The sequence below is a fragment of the Tachypleus tridentatus genome, chromosome 8, assembly GCF_004210375.1.
Source record: "Tachypleus tridentatus isolate NWPU-2018 chromosome 8, ASM421037v1, whole genome shotgun sequence".
In the NCBI taxonomy this organism is placed as follows: Eukaryota; Metazoa; Arthropoda; class Merostomata; order Xiphosura; family Limulidae; genus Tachypleus; species Tachypleus tridentatus.
The window spans coordinates 76,228,135-76,255,298 of NC_134832.1; the positions used below are offsets into that span (position 1 = coordinate 76,228,135).

At 33.7% G+C, this 27,164-nt stretch overlaps 1 protein-coding gene across 1 annotated transcript in view; it reads left to right on the forward strand.

The window, feature by feature from the left end:
* The window catches only part of LOC143222716 (GRIP and coiled-coil domain-containing protein 1-like), a 95,336-nt gene that overhangs the window by 9,930 nt on the left and 58,242 nt on the right, over positions 1-27,164 (forward strand). Inside the window, 3 exon segments of the mRNA XM_076449614.1 lie at positions 9,820-9,989; positions 24,529-24,654; positions 25,442-25,531. Coding sequence (XP_076305729.1) covers positions 9,820-9,989; positions 24,529-24,654; positions 25,442-25,531 — 386 coding nt within the window.

A 27,164-nucleotide genomic window follows, 5' to 3' on the forward strand; every position in this document is an offset into this window, starting at 1 on the left:
AAACAAAACAAACTTGCTAACTGATGTTAATTCCAGAGTTAATGTTTCTCCTACAGTAGTCTTCCACCTCTACTATCTGGTGTTTGTCAACAGTCAGGGAAAGGTCATTCCAAGTTGAGGCTGATTGTAGTATGATCTGTTTTGAGATGGAAACATATATGCACACCAAGAATCTCTCCCCAGGAGGTTCTGATGAAGTTTTTGCAAATGATCTGGGAATGACTGGTAAAAATTTAGACTCACTTTTTCTGCTCCTCCTTTTCCCAAGTTAGCCTCAAGAGAGGATCATTTTGAGCAAGCTCCTCCAGCTGTTTTTGTTTTGTTTGTGGGTTACTTAGAGGTTTTGGGGGTGATACCTATTGCATTTTACTCTACTCTTTCCTTGTTGGTAGAAAGAATGGCAAATGTTTCCTCCTTATATTGTTGTTCATTCTAGAAGATTTTCTACCTGTGTATTTGATGAGATAGTTAAGCCTTTTGTCTCACTTTTATCAGATCAGCATATTTTGGATTATCATTGTCAGGAGGAGCCTTATTTAGATTCTCAGTGGAAAGATCCCTCTTTTTGGACCTGTGGGGGTCTAGACTGGAACTTGTGATCACTTTGAACAGGTCGTAGTTTTTGTGTATTAGTCTTACACTCGTGACTATCCTGGAATATTTATGCTTTATCCATCTTTTCTCTGAATCTTATCAATGTTCCCCTCAGGAATTTGAGGTGTAGTTTGGGATTTTGTTAGGTTGTCTTTCATTCTTTCTGTGATTTTCTGGTTGATCTGTTGTTACAACTTATTGGGTAGAGACACTTTGTTAGAAAGAGTTTACCATCTTCTGCCCTCAGGAAGTTACAGGAATCTCCTTTTCTCCATCCCTAGTTATTTACTGGAGTTCCATAGACATTATATTCCCAAATTGATACTGCCCATTTACATTCTTCTTTATTGTTCTTGGCTTCTCATCTTTTTGGCTTAATTTAGGTATGTTGGCCTGCAGTTTTCACAGTTTTCTCACTTGGTTCCTATAATAGGTTCCATCCATATTCTTGAGGATTTTCAGTTCAGGCATACTAATGACAATGGTATGGTGATTATTCTGGGGTGTACAAGCAGTGGAAACACAGTTACATCACTTCCTAGACATTTGGAGCTCTTGTTACCTGGAATCCATGAGTACTTTAGGTCATGGCTTCAAAGTTGGTCATTCTAACTTTCCAATGAGAAGTAGGTGACCAGGATCAAAATATCAGATGTTTTCTTCACATTCTGATTTATCTGCTTCTCTTTTGCATTCTTTGGTTTGTCCACTATGTTAAGAATTTGATTTATAGTTTCCTTCTTTGGAGTTGACTATGGCACCATAAATTTTCAATAGGGTCTTGTGTTCTTTTGAGCAGAATCTTACTGTTTTTCTACTTTATGGACATTTGAACTCTACTTTTCTCATCCAATGAGTCTTTGATTGTTTTCATCTCACCTCTCCTTTGAAATTCATCTTGCTGTAGACCTTTTTATTTGTACCAATGATTGCAAAAGTTTGGTTGTTGTTCAGTAATGTCTTGGAAGCTTATGTGGTAGTTTGACTTTCTTGTCTATGCCTGAACCTTTCTCTCAGTACCTTCTCCATCTTCTGATGTTTTATGTGAATTTGTGCCCATTATGGTAGTTCTATCCTTGATACCTTTCTGACATCTCTAAACATTAGCTTCCACTGTTTTTATTTCAAATCCCAGACTTTGAAACTGTGGCAAAAGAAGTTCTGTGTCTGGAATAATTCAGTGTCTTTATATAAGTCTTAGATATATTTTTTTCTCAATTATCTAAATTGAGAGTAACAGTTCAGTATTTCGGTGATGTAGTTCAGTAGTTGTTTGCTGCTTGTTTATTATAGGCTTCATTCAGGGATTAGAAGCATCATCTTCTCTTGTAGTATAGTCTCACCTTCTGCTTTACCATTTACTTGAATCTACTGAAGGTTGGGACCTTATTACATTCATATAATTGATGAAAAATAGTACTTTAATTTAGAATTACAGTGTTTCTTTTAATAATGTCCCAGTCTTCAGTCAGTCAATCCAATGTAAGCACCTTTACTCATTGGACAACAGAATTTGTAAATGGCATGACTGTTAAGAAAATAATACAATATTTAAACCTAAAACAAATTCTGAATATACAATATATACAAAACTGTATATATTGGAGTTGAACTTCTGAATAGGCTCTGTTATTATGGTTTTTAGTTTCTTCAAGATTTGTGAGTGTGAACCTTTGTACAGTAGAGAGATCATTATCTGTAGCTTTGGGATGTTATAGTTCAGTGACTTGAATAGATGTGGTTTTTGAGTACTTTTACTGATGCTAGAATCAATCAAACTGTTCAGGAAGGGGTAACATTTTAAAACAGATTTTAGGGTGAGTAATTCATGCTGTAAAAAGTTGCAGGGAATTGTTGATACATTATGCATGAGATGTAAGACATTTCACAAGGTTTTCTTTGAAGCGATAAGGAACTAAGCTTACATTGGGTGTTAGAGTTCAGTGTAGGTGGTTTTCTGGTAACATTTGACATCTAAATATCCTTACTTGTTGAAAATATAAATGTTAAGAAAAGCTAAAGGCATAGGACTGTTGACATCCACAAGTAAATTTTATGGAAAAGTGTTAAAAACTGACATATTTACAAATTTCACTAATTGAACTTTAGATTTTGAGTGCTACAAATGTGTAACCAACATAGTAATTGTAAATATATGGTTTGAACTTGATAGCACAATACCTCAGCCAATTATTCTCATGAAAAGCATACGAAAACATTAGCCAATACAGGCAGTAAGGTAGACCTGATGCTGTCAATTTGTTCATAATTCATAAAAGTCACCATTGAACTGAAAAACAGATATTTTTATAGCAGATTCCATCAATAGTCTCATGTAGGGGAATGTTAGTGAATAAGATTCAATATTTAAACTGGCTAAGTAAAATCTTTATCATACTTTACATTTTTTAACATTATCTGAAAACTGAAAGCTGTTTACTGTGTAACTACTAAAAATAAAATTGGGTAAAAATGAACAGAGAGCTTGTTGAGACAATAGTCTGTGTCAGAAATAGTAAATCTATCGGGGTAATAAGATTTGTGAATCTTAGGTAGCCTTTAAAGTGTGCCAGCACAGGAACCAACTGATATTATATCATTATAAGTATTATTGTCTGGGACACTAATTTTCTCCACACTTAGCAGAAATTTCATTAACTTGTTATCACTTGAAGTGGTAGAGTCTTTTGACAGTTTAGAAAAATGAGTAGTGTTACTAATTGCCTGTATTCATCTTTATCTGAAATAACTGTGCTGTTTTCTTTGGTTTATTAATCACAATATTAACATTAGATAAGAGCATACCAGAACATATCAGTAGCATTACCATCTCTAGGTTACATTCCTATAATTTTGTCTACAAATGTTTTAACATTGTTAAATATTTTGTTGCAAGATGGGTAAACATCATAAGATTTGAGTTTTCTTAACAAAAGTTCCTAAGGGGCCAGATAATCAGGATACCAGAATTCTGTTAGTAGAGAATATTTCAAGACCCTAGATGAAAACCTGTTCTCTACTTCCCTTAATGTATAGTTAGATAAGTTATGAATGACTTTAAGTTAAATATCTTTTTTTTTCAAGTGTTTTTAAACATTGCAGTTGCTGGTTTCTTCAGATAATTGAAGTGTTTTTGTTTTTAGTTCATTATTGTAAAAACACTTAATGAAGCAATCTAAATGGCTGAAATCCACTAGGCTGATAATACTTTTGATCTTGCATTTTAAATCCATTAAAGTTTAAAGCCTTTTTGACTGGTACTTTGGATTAATTTTAGACTCTAAAAATTTTTGTTGTGTGTGTTGATATTGTTTGTCTTGTTTGAGAATATTTCCAGTGTTAAAAGGAAGAAACTTTGAATTAAGTTGACAATTTTGCATTATTTTAGAAAAGAAATATGGAGTCAATATTTTGTATCCTAGCACTACCAAAATGGGTCTGATGTGTTTTGCTATCATCATGGGTCAAAGGTCGTGTCATCATCGTTGTAGACATGCATTCAAAATTTTGTTGGACTACTGCTTTATGAATTAATATCGATAAGTCTTGTATCAAAGTGTAGATTATAACTCAAATGTTAGTATTAGACATAAGTTAATTTCTTAATTTAAAATTAAATATTTAAAAAAAATCCTAAATATTGATTTTTGTGTGCCACATGGTATGTTGAATGAGTTATGAGGTTTAAATACAAAATCTGTGGTTTCTTACAAATTATGGACTCGAAATTAGTGCATGTGCACCAGTTCATTTAACTTCTGTAATGTTAGTCAGACAGTGTTGAAGGGCCAAAATAAAAATTATAATTTTTTTTTATATTTAAAATATTATGAGAATCAAACTACATAGACTAACTGAACATTTTTGCTCTTATTTTATAATTTGTAGTAATTCTAGAATGAAAAATAATTTATATTTATTTCCTATTATTTTTTTTCATGGTGGTTGTGAGTTTGGTAAAATCAACCAAACTCAAAGATATGATATCAAAAATAACAAAATATAAATTTTCTTTTTTGGAGAAAAATGTTTGATAGTTATGTTATTTGAAGCATATTAGGAGGTCATAGAGATCTGGCTTATGAAATATAATTTTGTGATACATAAAGCTATTTTTAATCTTAAAATTAAAAATACAACACATATGAGAGAGTAAGACTTTGAAAATAATAAAAAGGCATGAGCAAATAAGTAAAAATCTGATAGTTTGTGCACAAGTGGCTTCTAATGTTTACTGATAATCTGCAAAAATTGGTGAAGATATGTGTACATTTTAAAAAGCTACAGTATAACTGATGTATGGTTACTTTCAGGAAAACAGGCTAGGTGGAATCCACTCACCCATATTAGAATGGGTAACAAACATTTTCTCAAATTTATAAGATGATCTGAATATACATATGTGTCTTATTTAGGACAGTAGGTGTTGATTCAATGTTTAGGATATCTAAGTGTAATTAATATCTTGAAAAGAAGAAACACAACCACTCATGTCTATTTAAAATATTGCTGTATTATTACAGTAATGATTAACATTAAGGTTAAAATAAACTGAGATGGTTGTACATGTTACTGCAGCTAAACATTCTAGAAGAAACTTTGTAAAAAGTAACTGAAAGTACCTGACAGCCTACAGTATAAGTCAGTGCAAAATTTCCCGAGTTATATGACAACCAAGTCATGTTAAGCCACTTCTACACATTAATATGTACTATTACATCTATATCAAGGTAGAGACAAAAACAGGAAAAGTTAAAAATTAAAGGAGAAAAATAATGAAGTTGAATGTCTAATTACTAAAAACATTGTGTTAATAAAGCCAAAGAATGAAACTCGTAACTTGTAGGTTAACAGCCTGAGACTATATCAAATATGTGGTTAGTTAAAGAAAAACTGTTACAACATAATTCAGCAAAAAGTGAATTAAATAATCAAAAAATAGTTACTCTCTAACTCGCATGAGATTTTGACCAGGTGTAGCAGTCAGAGTTATACAGTTGAGTATATAAAAGGTTTAAGTTCAGTTATCTAAATGGCAAATAAACACTCTATCTGTTTGTTGATTGTTTAATTTAGGCTTAATTTGTAGGATTATAAGCATCATCTTCTCCTGTAGTGTTGTTTCATTCATGACTTCACCAATTATTTTTAACATACTCTGGGTGGGGATCACATTAAATTCCTTTCTTACATTTCACACAATGCTGGAATTATTCTCAAACCTATGGTTAGTGTTCATTTAACTCTCTTGCTATGGGCTCAGTTGCTTTGACTGAGATTGACCCTAAAGTAGCCATCATAGTTCCCATGGTATAAGTTTTAGTAGGTTATGTATATCTTCATGAAATTTCACAAGCTTTCAGCAAAAACTACAAATCTTTTGAACATAAAATATTAAGATTTTTAGGTATTTCTGATACAGTACATTATGTGTAGCTATTCATTTTCAGTGTTGCTCTATATATGCAAATGCCACAAGCCTTGAATCCCCATACATCCCACAATTATTGTAGTTCAGTTGTATCTCGCATGTTAATCATCATGAGAGAACCCTTTATTAAAAGGAGTGCCGTACACCCTCATGATGAATGTGACCACTTCTGTTTGATACAACCAAACTTTGTAAGGCAGTGATCAAGTGCAGATGTTGTTCACTTTCTCATTTCATTGTTTTGTGAAGTAATAATTTCCTTGATTTCTTCTTTTGCTACAGTTATTTTTTTTCTGTAGTAGTTAACTGTGATAACTTACCTTTATTTATTCATTTTTTTTTTCATTTTCAACTTCTCAATTAAAGATGAATTCCAAAGTTTGTGTTTTACAACTTTTGATATTATTACTGCCATTACCAAATATAACTTTAGAAAATAGAAAACAAAGAAAAGTTTTGGGATGTTATATTCAATGACCTGAATAGATGTAGTTGAATAGTTTGTTTGACAGCTCAAGTGACGATTAAGATATTTTGGCTATCATTTGTCATGAATTTTTTATATGAGGCATTCTTTTTCTCCTGACAGTGTCTGGGTTCCTCCTGCAGTTTTTCCTCCTCCTTCCTGTGCCATGTCTTCTCATGCATCTCCTGTAAAATCTACTAAGCCTAACACTACTTTTGTTTGGATATGCCATCTCAGGTGTTTTCCATTTTCTTGTTTTTACTCTTTTCATGTGTTACTATTCCTGCTTTATATTATGTTACATGACATCCATCACTAAAGTCCCTTGTTTTCCTTATGATATCTGGGTTCTTGCTGAGCATTTTGTTTCTCTCTTGGAAGTTGGTATTAGCATTCCTTGTCTTCCGTGACTTCTGATCATTATGGTTTGGCTTATCAGCAAGCTTCTTCTTGACTTCTGCCACTTGGAGTCACTTTTGCTCATGGGAGGACTCTCCTTTATAATTTTATCCATATTGCCCATGTCTATCTTACCCTTACAGATCTCTTACAGTACTTGTTTAACATAACTTTGTTATGAATAGCTTGTTTTCTCCATTTATTTATTTTTGGAGAATTTCTAGACTCTCTGGATTTATGTGTGGACTCTGTGATTGGACATCTTTCATTTTTCCTGGAGTTTTACCTCAGTCATCCATTGAAGGATACTCTTCAATCAGGTATGTGGCTTCCTCCTCCTACATTCATCTTCCACAATCTTCATTAGGTAGCTTTTCTTTCCTCTGTTGGTTAACCATCTTCGGATTATTGCCATCTCTTAAACTTTGGTATGATCATGACTTGGTAAGTTATTTATTATTTTTATATTTTTTTCTCAAGAGGCATGTCCTGTTTCAAATGTGGATCCAGATTTCACTTAGTGGTTAGTGTTGTTGATCCAGATATTCTTTCTATATCTCAAAAATGTAATGTGCAGTCAAGATACACTAACCAATGAATTTACATGGGAAAAGCAGAAGGAGATGGCTGCCCAACTCTGCTGTTTCTTTGATTGAATAAATCAGCAGCTATCTGATTTTGAAAGTAAAGTTTTCTTGGCCCTCTTTTGTACTGTCTCTAGTGTTGGCATTTTTTCCATACTCTCCAATATATTTTTTCCCTTATTTTTCTAGTGGAATATGAGAGTTCTTGTCATTTTTCATTTCTGTGCCACTGGGGTGGTGGACCATGGAGGAGTCCTCTTGAATATGTTCACTTCCATTCAGTGGAGAGTAGGGCAATGGTGTTCTGCTGGTGCAGTTAGTGTGTGGTCCTCCAGTCCTGCACTCCATCTTCATGTGATGGGTAATGGAGATTGATGTTGTGCCTGGCTCTTGTGCAGTTATCTACTGAGGGTGAGGTTGTTTATATGCTTAAATTTTATAGGTGTAATTCACTTCTGTGCAGTGGGTTGGATTGTGCTCTAATTCATGTGATCTATCCAGGGTATGAAATTTTGAATATCTACAAGTAAGTATGCTCCATCTCCATTTCATGGGTTCTGGAGGAGGATGTTGCATGCAACTTTTATGGAGTTCCATCTGGAGGGTGAGGATGTTTATACTTTATAGATGCAATTCACTTCTATGTGGTGGGACCTGAATGTTGTTATTGAGTTTCAGTCTTTATAAAGTCCTATCTGTAGGTTGATGTTGCTTTGGAGTAGATTGATAACATTGTAGCTCACATTTTTGATTGGGATTCCTTATCCTACCATCACATCAACATAAATCCTAACACATCTTGGTTGTGTTTCCTCTTCCTCACTCAGTTTGTCTCAGAATATTCATCTCTGTGCTGTATGTCATGGAGGTTGATGTTGTGCTCAGCTTCTTTGTGATTCTTTCTGGAGGATGGATTACTCTATATTTCCAGAAGCAATCCACTTTCATTTGGTAGATCTGGAAATTGGTGTTGTGCTCTGGCTTCTCTGAAATCCTATTTGAATGATAAGGTTGACTTGGGTGATGGTTGTTACTCTTTTGTGTTCCACGTAAGGGTGTTTTCACTACCTGAGGCTAATGTTGTGCTGTGCATTGCCAGTGTGATTGAGTTTGAGTATGATTTTACATGTCATGTTGCTACATCTCTTCCTTCCTCATTCAGATGTCAGGTTCCCAGACGTATTGTTGGTTGAGGATTTGTGTCCATGTGCACTTTATGTAAATCAGTTTGCACAGTATATACTTCCATTCTACTTAACTTGCAATGAAGACAGTGTGGATCCTCATTCTACCACAGGTTGGGGGTTTTATATTTGATCTTACTACTTAGTTTTGAAGTGGAGCTATGTACAGTCTGTCACACTTTAGACACTACATTATAGAGCACATCCATTTTAACTTTCCCCACATTCCTGTCTATAGATGGCTCTTCTACAGTCTTGCTTCTATATATTAAGATTTTGTTATACTTTGGTTTAGGTTCCAGTCAAATCAGTTTTCTCTTCCTTTTTTTGGTTGTGCTCCTCCAACTTCATGCTCATGTACACAACATCTGTTTCCACACTGGGTACAGAGCATACTCGGTATTGAAGTGGGTGGCCTCCCATGTGTATTCCTCTCCCAGTGTTTGTCATGTAAAATTGCATGTAGAATGGGCATAACTTATTTCCCAGTTGCTTATGCAATTGCCCCATCTGGAAAATGAGGAGCATAATGCTTTTTGTATTTATTCTGCATATGTGTAGGAATATTTTATTCAATTCACAATTTCACACTACTTTACCTCCAATTCCTTTGTAGTGGAAACAACAGACAGCCCAATGTAGCTTCACTTTTAAACAAAATATCATCATTATGATTAGCTTCTCTATAAGAAACAACTAAATTACAAGTCTAAAAATATAGCCTACAAGAATGATACTATTAAGCAAATATCAACTGAATGAAGCAATGAGAAATACCATTTTTAAGAGTCTAAACAGCTTCACCTGTAAAAGTGACTGATATGTATAACTGTGTGCAAGTTTCATTGAAAATAGTTATCAAGAATAAGCATTTGGGAAAAATATCAGTTTATAACACTAAGTTGTAATGTATTCCTGTATATCTGAACTGTAAATAATTTTTATGATGTCAGAACTGTGTAGTTTCTATATATTATAAAATGATTTTCTAATTTTTAAAGCAATGAACTTGACCAAATTGCGTTATTCTTTCAGTTAAAACTCTACATGCATAAATTCATTACCTGCTCATAAATAAGGCCCTCTTGACACCAGGATGTAAAGTACACATTTAACAACAAAGTCCTAAACTCTCCGTGTATTAATTTTTTTGTGTTGCAGACTTGGTGAGAGCATACAAAAGCTTAACTAAAGAAAAAGAAGCATTGGAATCAACTGTGAAAGCTCTAAATGTTGTCAAACAACCAAATCAAACTGAAGCTTTTGTTGAAGATGCTCAAATTGAAAAATCTAGACATTCTTCAGAATTCTCAGACCCTTTAAATGCCATGGTAAGATTCATTTGGTAACTTAAAATGTAAAATAAAAGATACATAATAAGTTAGGTATTATCATGTAAGTTATCTGTGTTTGATATTTTACTATGTATATGGTGAAGGACAGGTTTTTAAATTACTCATTTACATATAAGCATTGTTATGTATAAACCAGTTGGAACATTTTTAACCCCTTTTTTTAAAAATTACTTCACTTTAATTACACTGTGTAACAAAATTTTTACTTTTCTTGTTCCTGGGCAGAAAATGTTATTTCCAAGTTGCTTATGCCTAAAGTAAATGGAAAAGACCTATTTTTCTCTTCAAACTTTGCTTTTGTGTTACCTGGATAATGAAATTTTCAAATTTACCTATTTGCCATAACATTCCAGGTAGATTCAGTGAGTAGCTGATAGAGAATTTTCAAGAACTTTCTGGAATGTTGTAGAACTTACAAGAATTTAAGAATTTTCTAGAATGTTGTAGAACTTACGAGAATTTTCAAGAACCTTTTAGAATTTTCTAGAACTTTCCATAGTTATATATATATATACACACACACAGGGTCTCGCCACTTCAGTTTAGTTCTAGCTGCATAAGTGAACACACAGACTTATCTGATTTTATCAGAGATGGCATCAAGAAGCTGCAAGCATTCTCCAGATGCATTCTGCTATGTATGTGGCCAATTTATCAAGACAAGAGTGAAAAGTAGTCTGTGACAGCATCTGCAAAAATGTATGAAGCCTACAAGGCATATTTCAGCATGCCTGTGGGGGATCAAGACAAACCCTTGGCACCTCATTTTACCTAGAAGGTAGATGGACAATTTTTGCTTACTTGAATAGTGTTATATTATACAAATTTTAGACCTTTTAAAATTTAAATATTTTTTGGTGCACTTTAAAGAGGAATACAACAGCATCAAGACCTTGTTACAAGCCTTGAATTATGATGAGTATTGCTAGGAGGTTAGTGGATACTTCAAAATGGTGGTATTCCTGATGGATCTCCAAGAAGGCTTTACCATGTTTCCCTATTATCTTTGCCTTTGGGACAACAGGGACACCGCAGCACACTACAACAGAAAGCACTGGCCACAATGGACCAAGTTCTCTGTGGGGAGGCACAATGTCAAGTGTGAGCCACTAGTGGACCTCCAGAAGGTGTTACTCCCACCATTGCACATAAAATTGGGTCTTATGAAACAATATGTCACAGCTCTTAATAAGGAGTCTGCAGCCTTCAAGTACATTCAAGACTTTTTTCCTAAGCTGTTTGAGGCAAATTTCAAAGCTGGTGTCTTCGTTGGAACACAAATGAAGATCCTGGAGTGCACAGAATTCTCCAAGAAGCTCAGTAGGAAGGGAAAAAAAGCATAGGGAAGCTTTCTTGCAGTGGTTTGGAGCTTCTTGGGCAATCACAAGGCTGAAAATTATGTGGAACTGGTTGAGGCTCTGGTGAAGAAGTATAGCAAAATGGGCTGCAGGATGCCCCTGAAAGTCCATATCTTTGATGCTCATCTTGATAAATTCAAGAACATGGGAGCATGCTTAGAGGAGCAATGTGTGCACTTCCACCAAGATATACTGAACTTTGAACGCCCGCTACCAAGGAGCGTTTTATGAAAAAATGATGGGAGACCATATTTAGGGACTGATACGTGAAAGTGATTTACATTACAGTCACAAGTTTTGAAAAAGTACATGTAAATCTTGATTCGTATGTTGTTTTATTCAGACCTTATGTAAATGAAAATGTGCAAATTTGCCCGATTTTATATAGAAAATAGGTTAATTTCTAAATTTCATTATCCAGGTCACAAAAGCAAAGTTTGAAGGGAATAATGGCCATTTTCTGTACCTTTACAACATAAGCAATTAAGAAATAATGGGTCATTCCATGTCAAATCATCCAGGGGGTTGCAGGTGTCTCCCACAGACAGAGGATACTTTAAAAAATTATAACTCAAAAAAGTAGGTTGAACACCATCCTGATTTTTTGTAGGTCATGTTCAGAGATGTAAGAATATATGGTAAAAATCTGAAAGGGTTGAATAACTGTGACATGGTCAAACTGTGGCCTGAAGTAGGGCTATTTTTAGCTAAATCACAAAAAGTTGCATGAAGCTACATATTTCTACAGGAGATCTAACAGACTTTTAATTACAACAATTGCTGATTTATCAACTGATATGTTATAGGAAATTTGAAAACAAAATTCAGCTTTGTATAATATTAAATCTTAGAGCTATGGCTTATTAAATAAACCAATGTTTTTTACGATTTTGGGTTTTAAAGTGACTTTACTGCCTCACTATCCAAATCCTAAGAGAGGTAAACTTGGTTTGGGACTATTTTTGAATTCTGTGAGATTAATTCAGTCAGTGTAGCAAATTTCAGCCTTCTACCACCATTACTCTTGCAGCTTTAAGCAGCCAAAGCTGCCCAAAAATGAATTTGCCAAAAACAAAACAAAAGAAACTTAACTTTTACAGGGCTGTAAATCAGAAACTATTAGAGATATTGATCTAATCTTTGGCAATTTTTCATTATATGGGTAGATGAGCACATGTGAATTTTTTCAAGGCATTCTGAGAGGGTCACCTGGAAAATTTTCCAAAATCTGGATGATTCAACATCAAATGACCTTAACACATACTATCCAGGAACAAAATTTGTGTTACGTAGTGCTGTATTAGGATATTGGAAAGTAGATGTATTTCCACTTTGAAATTACAAGTGTTCTTATTTGTCATCAAGTGTATCAACTATTGAAGTTTCTTTTAAATTTTGATATGAAACTACAAAGCATTTTAAAAGACATTTATCATCACTATCACATGATATGTTAGCAACACCCACACAGGTGAAATTTTGAATCAGTGGATTTGTCGCATATTGTGTAACATTGTGAATGCATGTTTAACTTACTACAGCTATTGGATCTTAAAATAGCATCTCAAAGTATTTCCTGTAATATTTATGAAACCATTTTCATATGTTTTGCTTAGCCTCTAATGAAGTCTTAATATTTATTGGGTTAGTTGTACTTCTTGTTTCTATTCTTAAAACGGTTTTATGGAAATCTGGTTTGTAACATTATTTGAAGCTAGTTAATGTTTGGGAACATACTATTTATAATTAATTTTTTGGGTACACATACCACTTTACTATATGAAAATCAACCTAGATTCATTCCTACACTTCTCAATTTTTCAAACAGTGTTAAAATAGGATTACACAGCAAATGTATGAGACTTCCTAATGACACAGAAATTGCCTGTGGAAGATCATGTATGAAGAGCAAATCGTAGTGTTTCCATTGAGAGCTGAGGATACAGTGCATTAAATGTTCTCTAAAAATCAGTTTTTAACTCTATCTTGACAAGTCACAGTTCAAACGCCATGTTATTGCATTTGTTGACTTGCTTTCAAAATTTTATTTAACTACTATTTGTGTCAAATATAGACTATACTTCAAATTTTAGAACTATTAATTTAAAAGTAAGTATTAAAAGAACATACCTAAATATTGCTTTTTGTAAGTCATTTGGCATATTGGATGCAACATTGGTTCAAATTGAATGTTTGTTTTATCAAAATACCAGGTATACAGTTTTGTATGAATTAGGAACTCAAGTTACCAATATTAACAAGCTAGAATATAAAATAAGAACCCAATATACTTTCATTTTACTGAGATATGGCTCATGTCCTGAATCAAACACAGTGGCCTGTTCCTTTCATTCCATTTTTTGGAAACAGTCTCTTACATGCACTTACTTCAATATGTGACATGTGAATAACTAATCAGTTGTTTAGAATGTCCTCCTAGTGGTTTTTTTCAACCATTTTAATCTATTAAAAGGCTACCATGTTCTTTCCAACTAAAATATCAAGGAAGTAGGTTGTGTGTGTTTCACAAACAAATCTTTAGTAAAGTAAATCTATTTCATTATAAAACCTGATTTTTGTGTACAAAAAATTTGCAACATTTATTAAAAGTGTATGAAGTTTTGTGATGATACACACATTACATCAATAGTTATATTAAAAATACTTATGTACAAATGTGTATAAGACCTTGAGTATTTTATACTGAACCCATCATGAAAGGCTTAACCTCTCAAAAAATAATGCTTTATAGAATTTAAACATGTTGTAGTAATAACATTTCTGAACTAAATATAAATTGTAACAAATATTTCAAAACAGGCAAACTAACCTCTGAAATACAAAAATCCATTTCTTGTTCTGTTGCTTTCATGTTGTCAACAGATATGTGACCAAAATTCCAAATATCCTTGATAGAATGCTGAACATGCATCAGCTTGCTGATTTTTTCCATGCTTCTGTATTCCATGCAACTTACTGCACTTGCATCTGGAAGATGTGTGTAATAGGGTGGTTCTTATATGCAGGTAAGATTTGAGGTTACAGGTTCTAAAGCTCTCACCCACTAATTTTATTTCAATGTTTAAAAAAATTATTAAATGTTAAATTTTATCCTTTTTGGACTGTGCTCAGAGGTTGCTAAATGAAGTTGAAGTTCTAGATGGCAATGTCCTGACCTGTATAACCTAGAAATATATTTCTTATGTATAATCAATGATTTATTTATAGTATATTATCTTTATTGCATTGTAGAATAGTGTAATTACATAATTATATGATTTTGATGGATTGTAAATTTCCAATGTTATTGTGTCATTTTTGCTATCAGGAAAGCATATTCTGTGAGCTTGCACAACTTCTTGCTTTGTTGAGATGGCATTATACTCCTCAATAAGGATCACAATTGTCATGTGCAAAATTCTAGTGTTGAACTGTTTGCAGTGCTTCCCTGTAGTCCTTTTTGAGCTCACATGACTATTATAATAATAAAAAAAAAATCCAAATGAAACTTTAAGGTAACTGTTGTGTTCTCTGTGACAAAATTTTCAGTTGGCACATCCTCAGGCTTTCTGATATTTAGCTGGATGTACTCATCTTTGCCTTCTTTCTTATGTAATACTTTTACCATTTATCATTTTGTTTATGTGGATGTAATTGATTGCCAAACCAATGAGATTTAAGATACTTATTAAGATACCATAGATCTGCAAAACTTTGACAGGGAGATTTTGAAAAAGTAGAATTCAGTTTCTTATATCTGATAAAACATTGTAGGAAGTTAAGATAATTTTGAGGAATAGAAATGACACAAAGAACAGTGAACCATGCCTTAAGATAGAATCAATCAACAAAGGTGTGGATATCATAGAATTCTTTCCTCCTGACTAGTGAGCTTAAAATATCTCATAAACATCCAGACCTTGAGGGCAAATAATGCTTTGCTCATCGATTTTGCTTGATTCAGTGCCTTAGATACTATAAATTGTACTCCATAAGAAGGAATACATTTAAGAAAATTTGTGGCTAGTTGAAGAATCTCTTGATAATTGTTTCTGCATTGACTGACTTGAAGGTGACTTGTAGCAAATTCAGTGGCACTGTTTTTACCTTCCTCTGTGGCTTTTACTACAACTTCATGATCAGCTACAGTTTCATGACTGGACTCGTGTATTTCCAAGATTACTGAGATTAGTTACAAATTGTAATATCTGGATCAAAGAAAAGCCCTATACAGTGTACTTGATTGATCTCTATCCTAAGAGCACATTTGTTCCATTTTTCAGAACAGTCTTGCTTGCTGTCAAAGCATAACTGTCTTTACACAACCAGTGACACCCTTCTTTTCCAGCAAATACATCAGAGCAGAACTTGAGCCTCACCAGTGCTAGAAATCAAAATTGCAGTATTTAGGATTTTGATTTACTCTTATTCCACTGTCACTGTCAAACATTCTCTACTTTCCTTGTGAAATTGTAAAGGAGGTTGTTGTCCCAGTGAACACCAAGACTGTTGATTGGAACCATTTTTGACAAGATCTTCATAGAAGTGGTGTCATTGTTGAGATTTTTAGATTGAGGAGAGGTTAATGATTATCTCTTGTATATCATGACCAAGGCATTAAGGAAAAATGTTACATTTTTCTCACTCAACTAGACTGCTAAATTGGAAGTGATAATATTCATGCCTTCATTTTAGGATTAGAATATAGTGATTTTCTAATTACCCCTCTGTTCTCTTTACTGTTATTGGTATTGTATCCACCAACCTTATCACAACTGTTGTCAGATGATTCCCAACAACTGAATGTTTCATTTTGTTGTTTCTGCTCTACGTGCTGTTTACCATCCATACTTTCTTTTTTTTTTTTTTGTTTAGCATTTGAAACCTCTGAAGAAAGAGCCTTATTTACCTAAAAAATTAACACATGTGACACACTTTCTTTCATTAGGCTGCTGCCTTTTGGTTCTCATTTTTAAATTATTTAGCTTTGTATATTTTTTTCAAAATCCCTTTTATTTTGATAATTGCATGATAATTGAAGAATTGGAATCAAATGTTCCTGAACATTCTGAAATACTTTGAAATATTCTAGAGTATGCTACATTATTCCAGAATAGCCTAGAATATTGCATAATGTTATAAACCTTTCTAGAATATTCTGGAGCATTATTGAATATATTTAATATGAATATATAATACAAGTTACAAGGTAAAATTTCAACTACCATAAGCAACCCTTAAATGTTAATACATATGGATAAAAATTAGTGTCAGTTACTGATTTACGTATTGGAATAAAATGAGGGGTGAGACTATTGTAAATTAAAGCTTCAGAAATAAGGACCACCCTGGGTTTTGATTTCTAACCACAATTCAGATTTTCGTGTTGAATATTGCATTATTAACATTCCTGAATTTTTCTTTCAGGTATTTCCAACAATATCGTAATTTCTACAACTTTTTTGGAGACAACGCTCTCTCATTATGCCTCTAACTTGCATGAGGATTTGTAATGCATTGTCAGCCATTACTTATCAGTGCATTCAAGGCATTAATTCTTAATTCTCTATTGATGTGTAACATAGTAACTACTATTTTCCATTGATTTTGAAAAATATCAGTTGTATTACAATCTATTCCCATTCAGTGTTTGCATAGCAGAACTTTCTACTAGCACTAATTTTTAAAAACCTTTTGCTTAATTTTTTTTGTTTTAAATTTTGAACCAAGTTTTGTTACACTGATGGTTCTTGTCTTTTGTGTTAAACAGTTTAGTACTTAAATTCTTATTTATGTACTTATGATGTTCATTTTGTTACTGGAAAGCATGAATTTCTATTTGACATTTTTCATCAAAGCAGTCAGATTACAAAGATGAATAATCAGGATGCTTATCTTTCTGTCCATATTCATTTGTTATCACCTGATTTTCTTAGTTTTTCATTGGAGTGGAGGGCATATCAGCTTGTTGCTCTTTTTGTCATCTTCATCTCAGATCCATAAGCTTCTGTTGATTTGCAAAAACATATATGATCTTCATCAACTTGACATTGACCTTTTCTTCCACTTGGTATTGTACATGTTTAATTGATGAGCCACCCAACTGACTACCTCTTTCAGGCAAGTCATTGACAATTCCAAATCTTATTTATTACCCATACAATATTTGGTACACCTGGGATTCTGGATCAACACAATTCAAAGTACACATGGTCCATCTTCTATGTCACTGCAAGCTTTGTATTCTTCAGTTTATACTCTTCTATATTCTACATGTGTCACCAATGACTTTCTGCTTTGAGGACAATGGCCTTTTAATGTATGCCCAAATGTATCACTTGAGATCTTTTATCTCAAGACAGTTGTATTTTTGCAGATGCCTTCCGAAGTGTGACATTGGCCAGAAGTCTTCTTTCCCTCTTGGCACTGAGTGCCTTGTGTTAGTCTTTTCCTTTATGCATACCTGTGCTCTGCCTTCTTTCTCAGGTACTGGCCAAACTCAGTTGCTTGAAGTATCAGATCTTTTCATTGCTTCACCTTTGTCTGTTCTATTATGTCAGATTATTCTCCAGGAAACTGTGTAGTTATCACCATCAAATTGTGTTCTACAACAATCTTAAAAGTCCACTTTTCATAAAATAGCATTTGTATAGAACCTCAAATTTCTCTGGGTCTTTATGATTGTTCATGGGTTGGTTTCATAACTTGTTCAACCTTTTCAAATGTTGATATAGAGAGCCTTAACTTCAAGATTATCTCCACTCTTTAACTATTACTGATCTATTCCTCTAAGAATCTTCCACTACAGATGTAGGGCAGTACAATGCCATGTTGTTCTCTCCACCTGTGCCCTGAAAATGTGATGGTTCTACTGATAAATACATACCACCTGACTCCACTTATTTATATGTACACATATTAACTGTTGATGAGGTATCCTACTGAAGAGAATGCCTTTCAGTGTTGATGCTTATACATGGTGAGGGGATCTACCATAGATGGTTTTGTCTTTTCAGTTTATGTCCTCTGGGATCTGAATGCCCACTCATGTTTTGCCATGCTTGGTGACTCATTTGGCTGATCCTGTTGAGCTAGGGTCAACTGAGTATTACTGTTTGGTGTTCTTAGTGGGTACTGTAAATATTATCTCTGATGCTGGTGTTTGGGTACAGTGGTCACAAAATCTTGGCATTGCTGCATTTTCCTTGTTTGACATTGTAGTGCTTTATCCTCTTAGGACTTCTTGGTGGGTGGGGTTAGTAGATATTGAATCTTTCTTCTTTCATTATAGATCCTTCAAATGTACATAAAAATAAAATACTAATAATAAAAAAAGGATCATCTGTAAATGATTGTCTTGAAGACTCTGAACAGCAATTTCCTCCTCCTATACCCTATTTTCACATACTACATTCTTTGTCAGACAAATCTTTAGGGCAGATGTCTCCCTTTTTATTCAGATTGGATTAGAAGGGCTTGCTGGCTTTCCTAAGTCAATCAAAAAGCTACATTCTGGGGACATCTTGGTGGAAACATCTACTTCAAAACATAGTGAACTCTCTTGAATTTGAAGGCCATTGGTGATATACCCATTGGAATTATTCCCTATGCTACTTCAAATTCCTTATGAGGAGTTACTGTTGGGAGGGATTTGAAGAACATCTCTGACTTGGAGATCCTAACTGGTTTCTCCACTGAATGAGTATCTGTAGTGAGGCACATCTCTGCTCATAAGGATGGAATTATGCTGCCTAACAATGTTCTAATTTTAATGTTTACATCACCATGTTCACCTGCTGTGACAGCAGTGGGTTATCTGAACTGTAAAGTATGACCATATATTTCCAACCCTTTGAGATGTTTTCAGAGTCTGTGGTTTGGTCATTTGAAGGCATAATGTCATGGTTCTTTGTGTGTTTGTTGTGGTTCAAAGACCATGATGCTTATGTATACTAAATGGACACTCATTGTGTTAATTGTAGTAGCTGTCACCCCTCTTAATTTTGTTGTTGCTTTATGAGGGTGGAGGAGAAACAGGTGCAGCATTTGAAAGAGATTAACAACATTTCTAACTCCAAGATATGGAAGTTATTGTCCCCAAATCCATTGAGGATCTATAATGCTGCACTACATTTCACTGCTATGGTGGGAGTGCAGACAGATTTCTTTTTGTGCCACCAACAGAGTCATTCTCAAACCATGTGATTCTATGAATAGGTGAGTTGACAAGTCAGTGTCTACTCCTGCTTCTTATTTATTAATGCCCTGAGCTGCAGGAATTTACATATACAAGTAAAGACCTGCTCATTCATCCCAGAGCAGAATCTAGTGGAATCATTGAGGTTTCTATTCAAACCTAGGTGACATTAAAATTTTGATTGATTCCTATCATCTTGTGTGTCTTTCCTTACAGGAACTAGTTTTTAAATCTCCCGATACAATCATCTTTCAGCAGTATTTGTTATACTGAAATGACAGGCTGCGTGATGGAAAAGTGCATGGAGGGGTGGCACTGCTGGTTGACCAACACATGTCCACCCTGTCTTTGCTACTCAATAAACCCTTGGAATTCCTCACTATTAATGTTTCCTTGGGTTGTACCATCACTATTTGTTCTCTCCACTTGTCTGCTGGAGAGACTTATGATCAATCAGACTGGGATCCCAGGTAATATTAATGGACACAATCCCCTCTGTGGCAGATGCTCAATCTTTTCCTAAGCCCTTGACATGCTTTTCACAGTATTCTCATCCATAGTGGATTTTTGCCTGCTAGGAGGCATGGAAAACTAAAAAATGGGCCTGGAATACCTTTTGTGGGTATTATTTTGAACCACATTGCTTTTCAGCAGGCCTGTGCCTGTAAGGTTAGATATCAAACCAACAGCACTCCACAGTGGACCACCTGATGTGACTTGAAATATTGGTCAGGGAAGCCTTCCTCAAGAGGGAACATCTTGTATCTATGTTTTTATCTTGAGAAAGCTTACAACACTACATGTGGGGTATGGCCTTTTGTGGGACACCCCTCCTCCTATGGGTTGTGTTTATTTACCAATTTTCTTCTGGAATTTTTTATTGGATAGGTGATTCCAAGTCTGTGTAGGTTTAGAACTTGCCCATTTTTTCCACAGGAATTTGAAGTCTTGAATCAACATTAATTATATCACTACTCAACTTCTGTGTTTTTGGGAACTGACTGGTAGCTTTAGACTGTCTTTAGTGGACACAGCAAATGAATTCAGTATCAGTTTGCACATTAACCAGTGGGTTATAAGTCCTGATCCTGAGCTCCAACTTGGTGATGTTGTTGTTCTTGTGGTTCCAGAGGTAAAATTCTTCTTGGAGCTCATTTTTGACTGTAAGCTGAGGGTACTGAACATCCTCTCTGTCCTCTTTTCCACCTCCTGGGGAGCAGATGTTCTATGCTTAAAATCTATTGTGACCTTATTCACTCCAAACTGGGCCATAGGTCTCTGGACCTGTGGTTTTGTCAAGATCTTGGTCTAGAGTATGCTGGGCCCCATTTACCATCTGGGGTTTTGGCTCTGCACAGGAGCTTTCTGCACTTCTCCAGTCCAAAGTTTATACACTGAGCCTCACAAACCTCCTCTTTGCCTTTATCATTTGCAGCAATTACTGCAGTATGCCATTAAACTTCAATCAGTACCACAGTATCCCATCTAGGATTATTTCTTCCTTCCTTAGTGGGCTATGCTCTTTTGGGAAATATGGTCTGTTTTTTTCCTTTGACCTTTATATTCATTGCAGCTGGCTGAGTTGGGTGTGTCATTAGATGATATTGCTGTCTTCACTGATTAGCCCATACTATCACAGCTAAGTTACAGTCCCACCTGTGACCTTTATTTGACTCATCTGAGAAAGGCAGATACTCCTGATTGGAAGTACTGTCTCCTCTTTACCAAACATTTTTCCAACCATTCTTCTATTCCCATTGATACAGATGTTTTGAAATCAGGTGACTCTGTGGAATCTGCCATGATTTGTTGCTCACAGTTTCTTTGTTTACTGCTGAATTGTATGTTATTTCTTTTGCCCTGGATCACATAGAAACTATGCAGTTCTCCAATTATATTATTTACACTGATTCTCTTAGCTCTCTACTTGTGTTGGAATTGCTTAGTGTTAGTTCTAAACCTGTTCTCATTGATATTCTAAATTGAGTGGTCCATTTTTCTTTTTATCTTTTTTGTATCTGTTTTCTTGGATACTTGGCCACATTGATATCTGTGGGAATGAGCTTGCTGACACTGTGGCAAAGTCTGTCTGCTCTGGTGACATCACAGCCATGTCCTATCCTGTATATGGGCTTATGATTCTGTATTGAAAGCTCAGCTTCATGCCAGTTGGCAGTTGACTTTGGAGTGAATAACATTGTAAACAGACTCTTCCACATTAAACCTTTTGTAATTCCTTGGCTGTCTTGTTTCTGTAAGGATTGATAGGAAGAAGTTGTTCTAATTAGGCTACTCAGTTAATTCATCATTTTCTTTTATAAGAGACTGACCCATCAATAGCCCACATTTTAATGTTATACTCTCGTTATGAATATGAGTGACAACACCATTTTTGCCCTGATGTTAGTCAGTGTCATTGGCAGAGGTGGCACTGTCTAACGTCATTGTGATTTTATCTTTTTATGCGCCTTTGACTTTTTTAATTCTGGTTAGATCTTTTATCCAAATTGTGCATGTTGTTTAGCTTAATTTATATTTTATCTCTTATAATACTTTTACCTTTCAAGCTGTTGTTTGTTGCAAATAGCCTAGTTGCTTTGCTCCGATAAATGCTAACTAGCCAACTGAGGAGAAGGCATTTATTGAGTGGATTCAATTGGTTCAGTTGAAAAAGGTTGATTTGCTTTATTCTTTTTCTCAGAGATTCAGTTTTTAAATTTTGTATTTCAGAAGTAAGTCTGACTGTTTTGAATTTTATATTTTTATGATTAGAATGACTTTCACACAGGTGAAATTCATTTGCATCCACCTCTACAACCTGTAAATATGTGGTTACCATCACAATTGCAACTATAAAGTCTGTATTACTATGAGAAAATAGAAGTTATATATCCTCCTGACTTGCATAATAAGTCACATGAAAGGTAGGAGAGTAAAGAACAATGGGAAAGTTGACAAATGCTCTGCATTGTGTCAAGGACATTCCAAAATTGTTGTCACATTTTTATTATCAACATGTGAGGAACTCAACAGAAAGAGACTGTATCAGATGTAAGTAATTGTTTGAAGGTCAGTATCATCTGAAAGTGTAAAAACTAAAGAAATTTTGTAATCTTGTGTAATGTATTCAAAGAAAAATATTGGACAGACAACAAAGTAAGGAACACCTGAATTTTATTACATTTGTTATATTTAGTAGTGAGTTTTCATTTGATGTATTCCTTTTCAAAATAGGCATTTATATAAATCATAATGTATACAGTACACAAAGTTAACATCATAACTACATTTCTGTGTAAATTCAGAATCAGGTGAATATTTTATTTCATAATTTTTACTACTTTTTTTTATTTGTAGTTTAATGCAATGTCTCCAAATTGTGAAAAGTGTGTTAAAAGCACTAAACTTGAGAAAGTTATACAGTATCACCTACTGGCTAGTTTTGATGAAACCATTCAGTGATTTATTGTTAGACTTTCTCAGGCACATTTTGACATTTATACATAAAAATGAGGTTTTGATAAGAACATCTGCTTTAGCATTTCTACAAACACTAAAAACATTGTTCCAAAAATAACTATTCATTTTTCTAGCCTTAAAGAATTAATATGTACAGGCCATGACACTAATTGCCATCTTAGGTACTGGAACATGGGAGGACTGATTTGTTTTCAAGGCATGTCCCTAACAGCACTGTGTATCAGTGTTTCTGGTGTTGGTGATCTTCTCTGAGATGGAGATCCTTTGCGTTGTGAAACTTCTGAAATAACTGTAATGACCAATACATTTTTATCCACTGTATTAATAAGGAATTTTAAGCTTCAGAGACTGCCTGCAGTGTATAAAAGAAATGTGCAAAGCTGCTTAGCATTATAATTATAACAGTAATTTTTGCATATACTATATTATACTTATATATGTCTTTCTACTAGTACAGTGGTAAGTCTACAGATTTACAATGCTAAAATCAGGGGTTTGATTCCCCTCAGTGGGCTCAGCAGATAGCTTGATGTAGCTTTGCTATAAGAAAAACACACACACACTTATATATCTGTACAATCCACCTTCTTTTATGTCTACTCAAAATCAAACAAAACCATTATTCAAGGTTCATAAATCTCCAGTTGGTTAAAATTTCTAAATTTGACAGTCCTCCTAAACCACTGTCAGATATAGGCTAGATTTCTGTGTTTACTTCTCACACACACACACACAACAGAGACTATAATTCTAATTAAATTATAAGCTAAAGCAAATTTTGTAGTATATTTTGGGAGAGTATATGTGAGGCTGTTTATCCCCAGCATGTATAATCATTTATTTTGTGGATTTTTTAAATTACAGGAAATACCATGTCTCAATCATGTCCATAGAGCAACTAAAATAAGAATATGCTACTGGCCTACAAAAATACTTTTATGGTGAGCTTACTAACACCCAAGACATAACATTCTAAGTGAACATCTCAGAAAATAGTTAAAGTTTTGTGTTATTCAAACATTTTCGTGTGATTTTTGGATAATTTTAGGTTTTTTGACAAGGGTTGAAAAATAATCTGATGTCCTTTCCTTGCATATTATAGCTAGTTCACATTGAATGTAATGCGACTTAGAGTAAGTTTAAAATATTTTACTAGAAGCATCATCACCAAGTGTATAAATTTATTGTTATTGTTACACAGTTTTTGTTCTTGACACTGTATAGTATTGTGCATTTCAAATTTTGTTTATGAGAGAGTAATTCACATATTTGTGGGTTCTTTTTATTTATAGTACACATAATGTACCATCTAAGAGCTAAAAACATTAATTTGACAAGAGTAAAAATCTCATTTATTGAATACACAATCTATAACATATTGGCTGGGAAATCAAGAAAATTAAAATTTTATCATAATGGGAATGTATATACATTTATAAACATTCATTAAGGGTTCTTGATACTGTATTTTCTTCTAAAGAAGTCTAAGGAAAATGAAACAGACGAGCAGGATCAAGTGACGACGTTACTTACCTCTTTAGTTGTACTTACAGAGGAGAAGTCCCGTTTGGAAGCAAATCTTCTATCTGACAAAAAAAAGCTAATAGTAAGTGGAAAACTATGAATGTAATGTATATGCTGATTGTAGGAATTTTAGTGTTTGTAGTTTTGCATTTAAGGAATGAGTGTTAGGTTTTTTACAGTGTATATGTTATTGCATAGATTAATTGATAGTTTCTCATGCATGTTATTTTTTTGTCAGTTTTATTCTGATGAAGCAATAAACAGGACTTAAAAGTTATTGAAGTAAAATATACTGGAACATTTTGTCCTAATTTAGTGTGTAAGCTCAACTGTTTTGATGGTATTTGGTTTTGCTAAAGATATTATCACTAGCTAGTTATAATATGAACTAAAATGAGTTGATTCCAAGTCTTTGTTTTTAAAATAAAATTATGGACTGTAATGTGGTGAATCAGAACCACATAAAATTTTAGAAATGGTTGTATTTTTAAAGATTTTTATGAATTCAAACTGTAACTGATCAGAGGCAATGTAAATGTGTTGCATACCATGTATACAGTGTATGCTTAAGAAACTTAACTAGCTTGTTGACATAAGTGAAATTAATTTTTTTTTTAAAGTGTAGAGTTTTAGTTTTCAAAAGGTATATATTCATATTTAGACAGATCTAGAGAGAAAATAAGCTGGTTATAGTTCTCCAGTAAGGGTGGTCATCTGTCATGTAATATATATATACACACTTTTTTCTGTTAGAATAAATGAAAATTGTATTTTTACATTGTGTGTTCTCTTTCTTTCACAGACCTTCTGTACATTACAGTATGTTTATATAATATTTTACAAATTACAAATTTACTTTTCATCTAAAGCTTGAAAAGGAAGAACTTGAAAAGCAGTTAGAAGAAATGAAACTGTGCCATCAGAAAGAGATCCAGAGTAGAGACCAAGAAGTTCAAGATGTAAGAATCTTATTTAATTACGTATACTATTAAACTACAAGGAAATGGACTTTATAGCAGGATTTATGCATTTTGAAGAATTGAAAAGAAAAATCTCAACTACATCATGTACAATGTTTTTATCAACTTTTTTTACACTTACCTTACAAAACGTAAGTTACTATATCAAGAGAACACTTTAACAAAGAATAAGCTTATCTGTACTTGGGAAACATTAGAATTATTTATCATTCATTTTTTGTATTATATAGTAAAAATATTGAATGTTTTATGATTTTAAGAAAATTTAATAAATATAAACCAATCTCAAACAGATAATATTGTATTAACTGTTAGGGGAAGGATTATTACTGTATTATGTTCATGCCTTTTCTGTAAAATAGTACAATAAATGTATGATATTTCTTGTAGGTAACTTGATTTTAGATTATATCTAAAACATGATATTCAACAAATTTTTTTGCTTCATACACTTGTGTTTGCAATGTTGGAGTAATACATTTAAGATTAGTTTTATATCTATATGATTTCACATTTTGTTTGGCTTATTTTTTTTTACTTATTTAGAGGTGTACGTGTTCTAGCTTAATATATAGGTTGTTATAGTTAGCATTTTTTATTTCTGTGATCAGCTTTCAGGTTTTGAGAGCAAAACTATGTATTAAATTTTGAAATACAAGTTTAAATAGTTATAAATCTTATTTCAAATATTTTAAACTTGGAAATGTATTGAGAATTGATAACTTGTAATAATGCAACATTTACACCCTTGTGCAAATTAATTGAAACAATAGGTCATTTTATAATATTTTCAGCATGGCAGCCAGTGTAGGCTTGCTGGACCTGCTGATTTCCTTTAATAGTCATTTTTTCACACAGATGGCATCATTAGCTGTGTTTTGCTTTACGGTCGATCTATGTTTGGGATATATGATGAAATTTTGAGGAATATTATGTCATTTGAAATTGCGTTAGAAGGGCAAGGAGACCAATCAAAAAACTTCTTACCAACTCAATGAAGAAAAAATGGTATCAATGGGGTCTGAAATACAAGAACTGAATGCAAGAACAATGGAGGAAGGTATTATTCAGTGACGAGACTATTTCTTCTTACAGAGTCAAAGAAGTCTGCACGTTTGCAGATCTCTAGGTTAGAAACTTCGAGAATCTCACATCAATCAGTTCATAAAATATCCTTGAAGATGTTTTGGGGCTTTTTCAGCTACTATGACATCGGAGGCTTACATATCATAGAAGATATAATGCGAGGACCACAGCACATTGTAGTTTTGCAGAGAAGAGTCATTCCAGAATTGAGAAAGAGATTTCCAGGTGGATCTGGCATTTTTCAGCAAGATCTGGCTCTGTGCTACGCATCGAAACTTGTGAAGAATTTTATGACTGCAATGCAAATAAAGGTGCTGGACTGGCCTGGAAACTCTTCACACTAAAATACTATTGAAAATCTTTGGGCGATTTGTAAAGAAAGACTTCGGGGAAAAGACTTTACTACGAAAGTAAGCTAATTGAGGCCATAATTGAGGTGTGGTACCGCAATTCAATAATTAGTAAAGATTGCAGTCAACTCGTGGACTCGATGCCAAAGCAGATTAACGATCTTCTGAAAAATAAA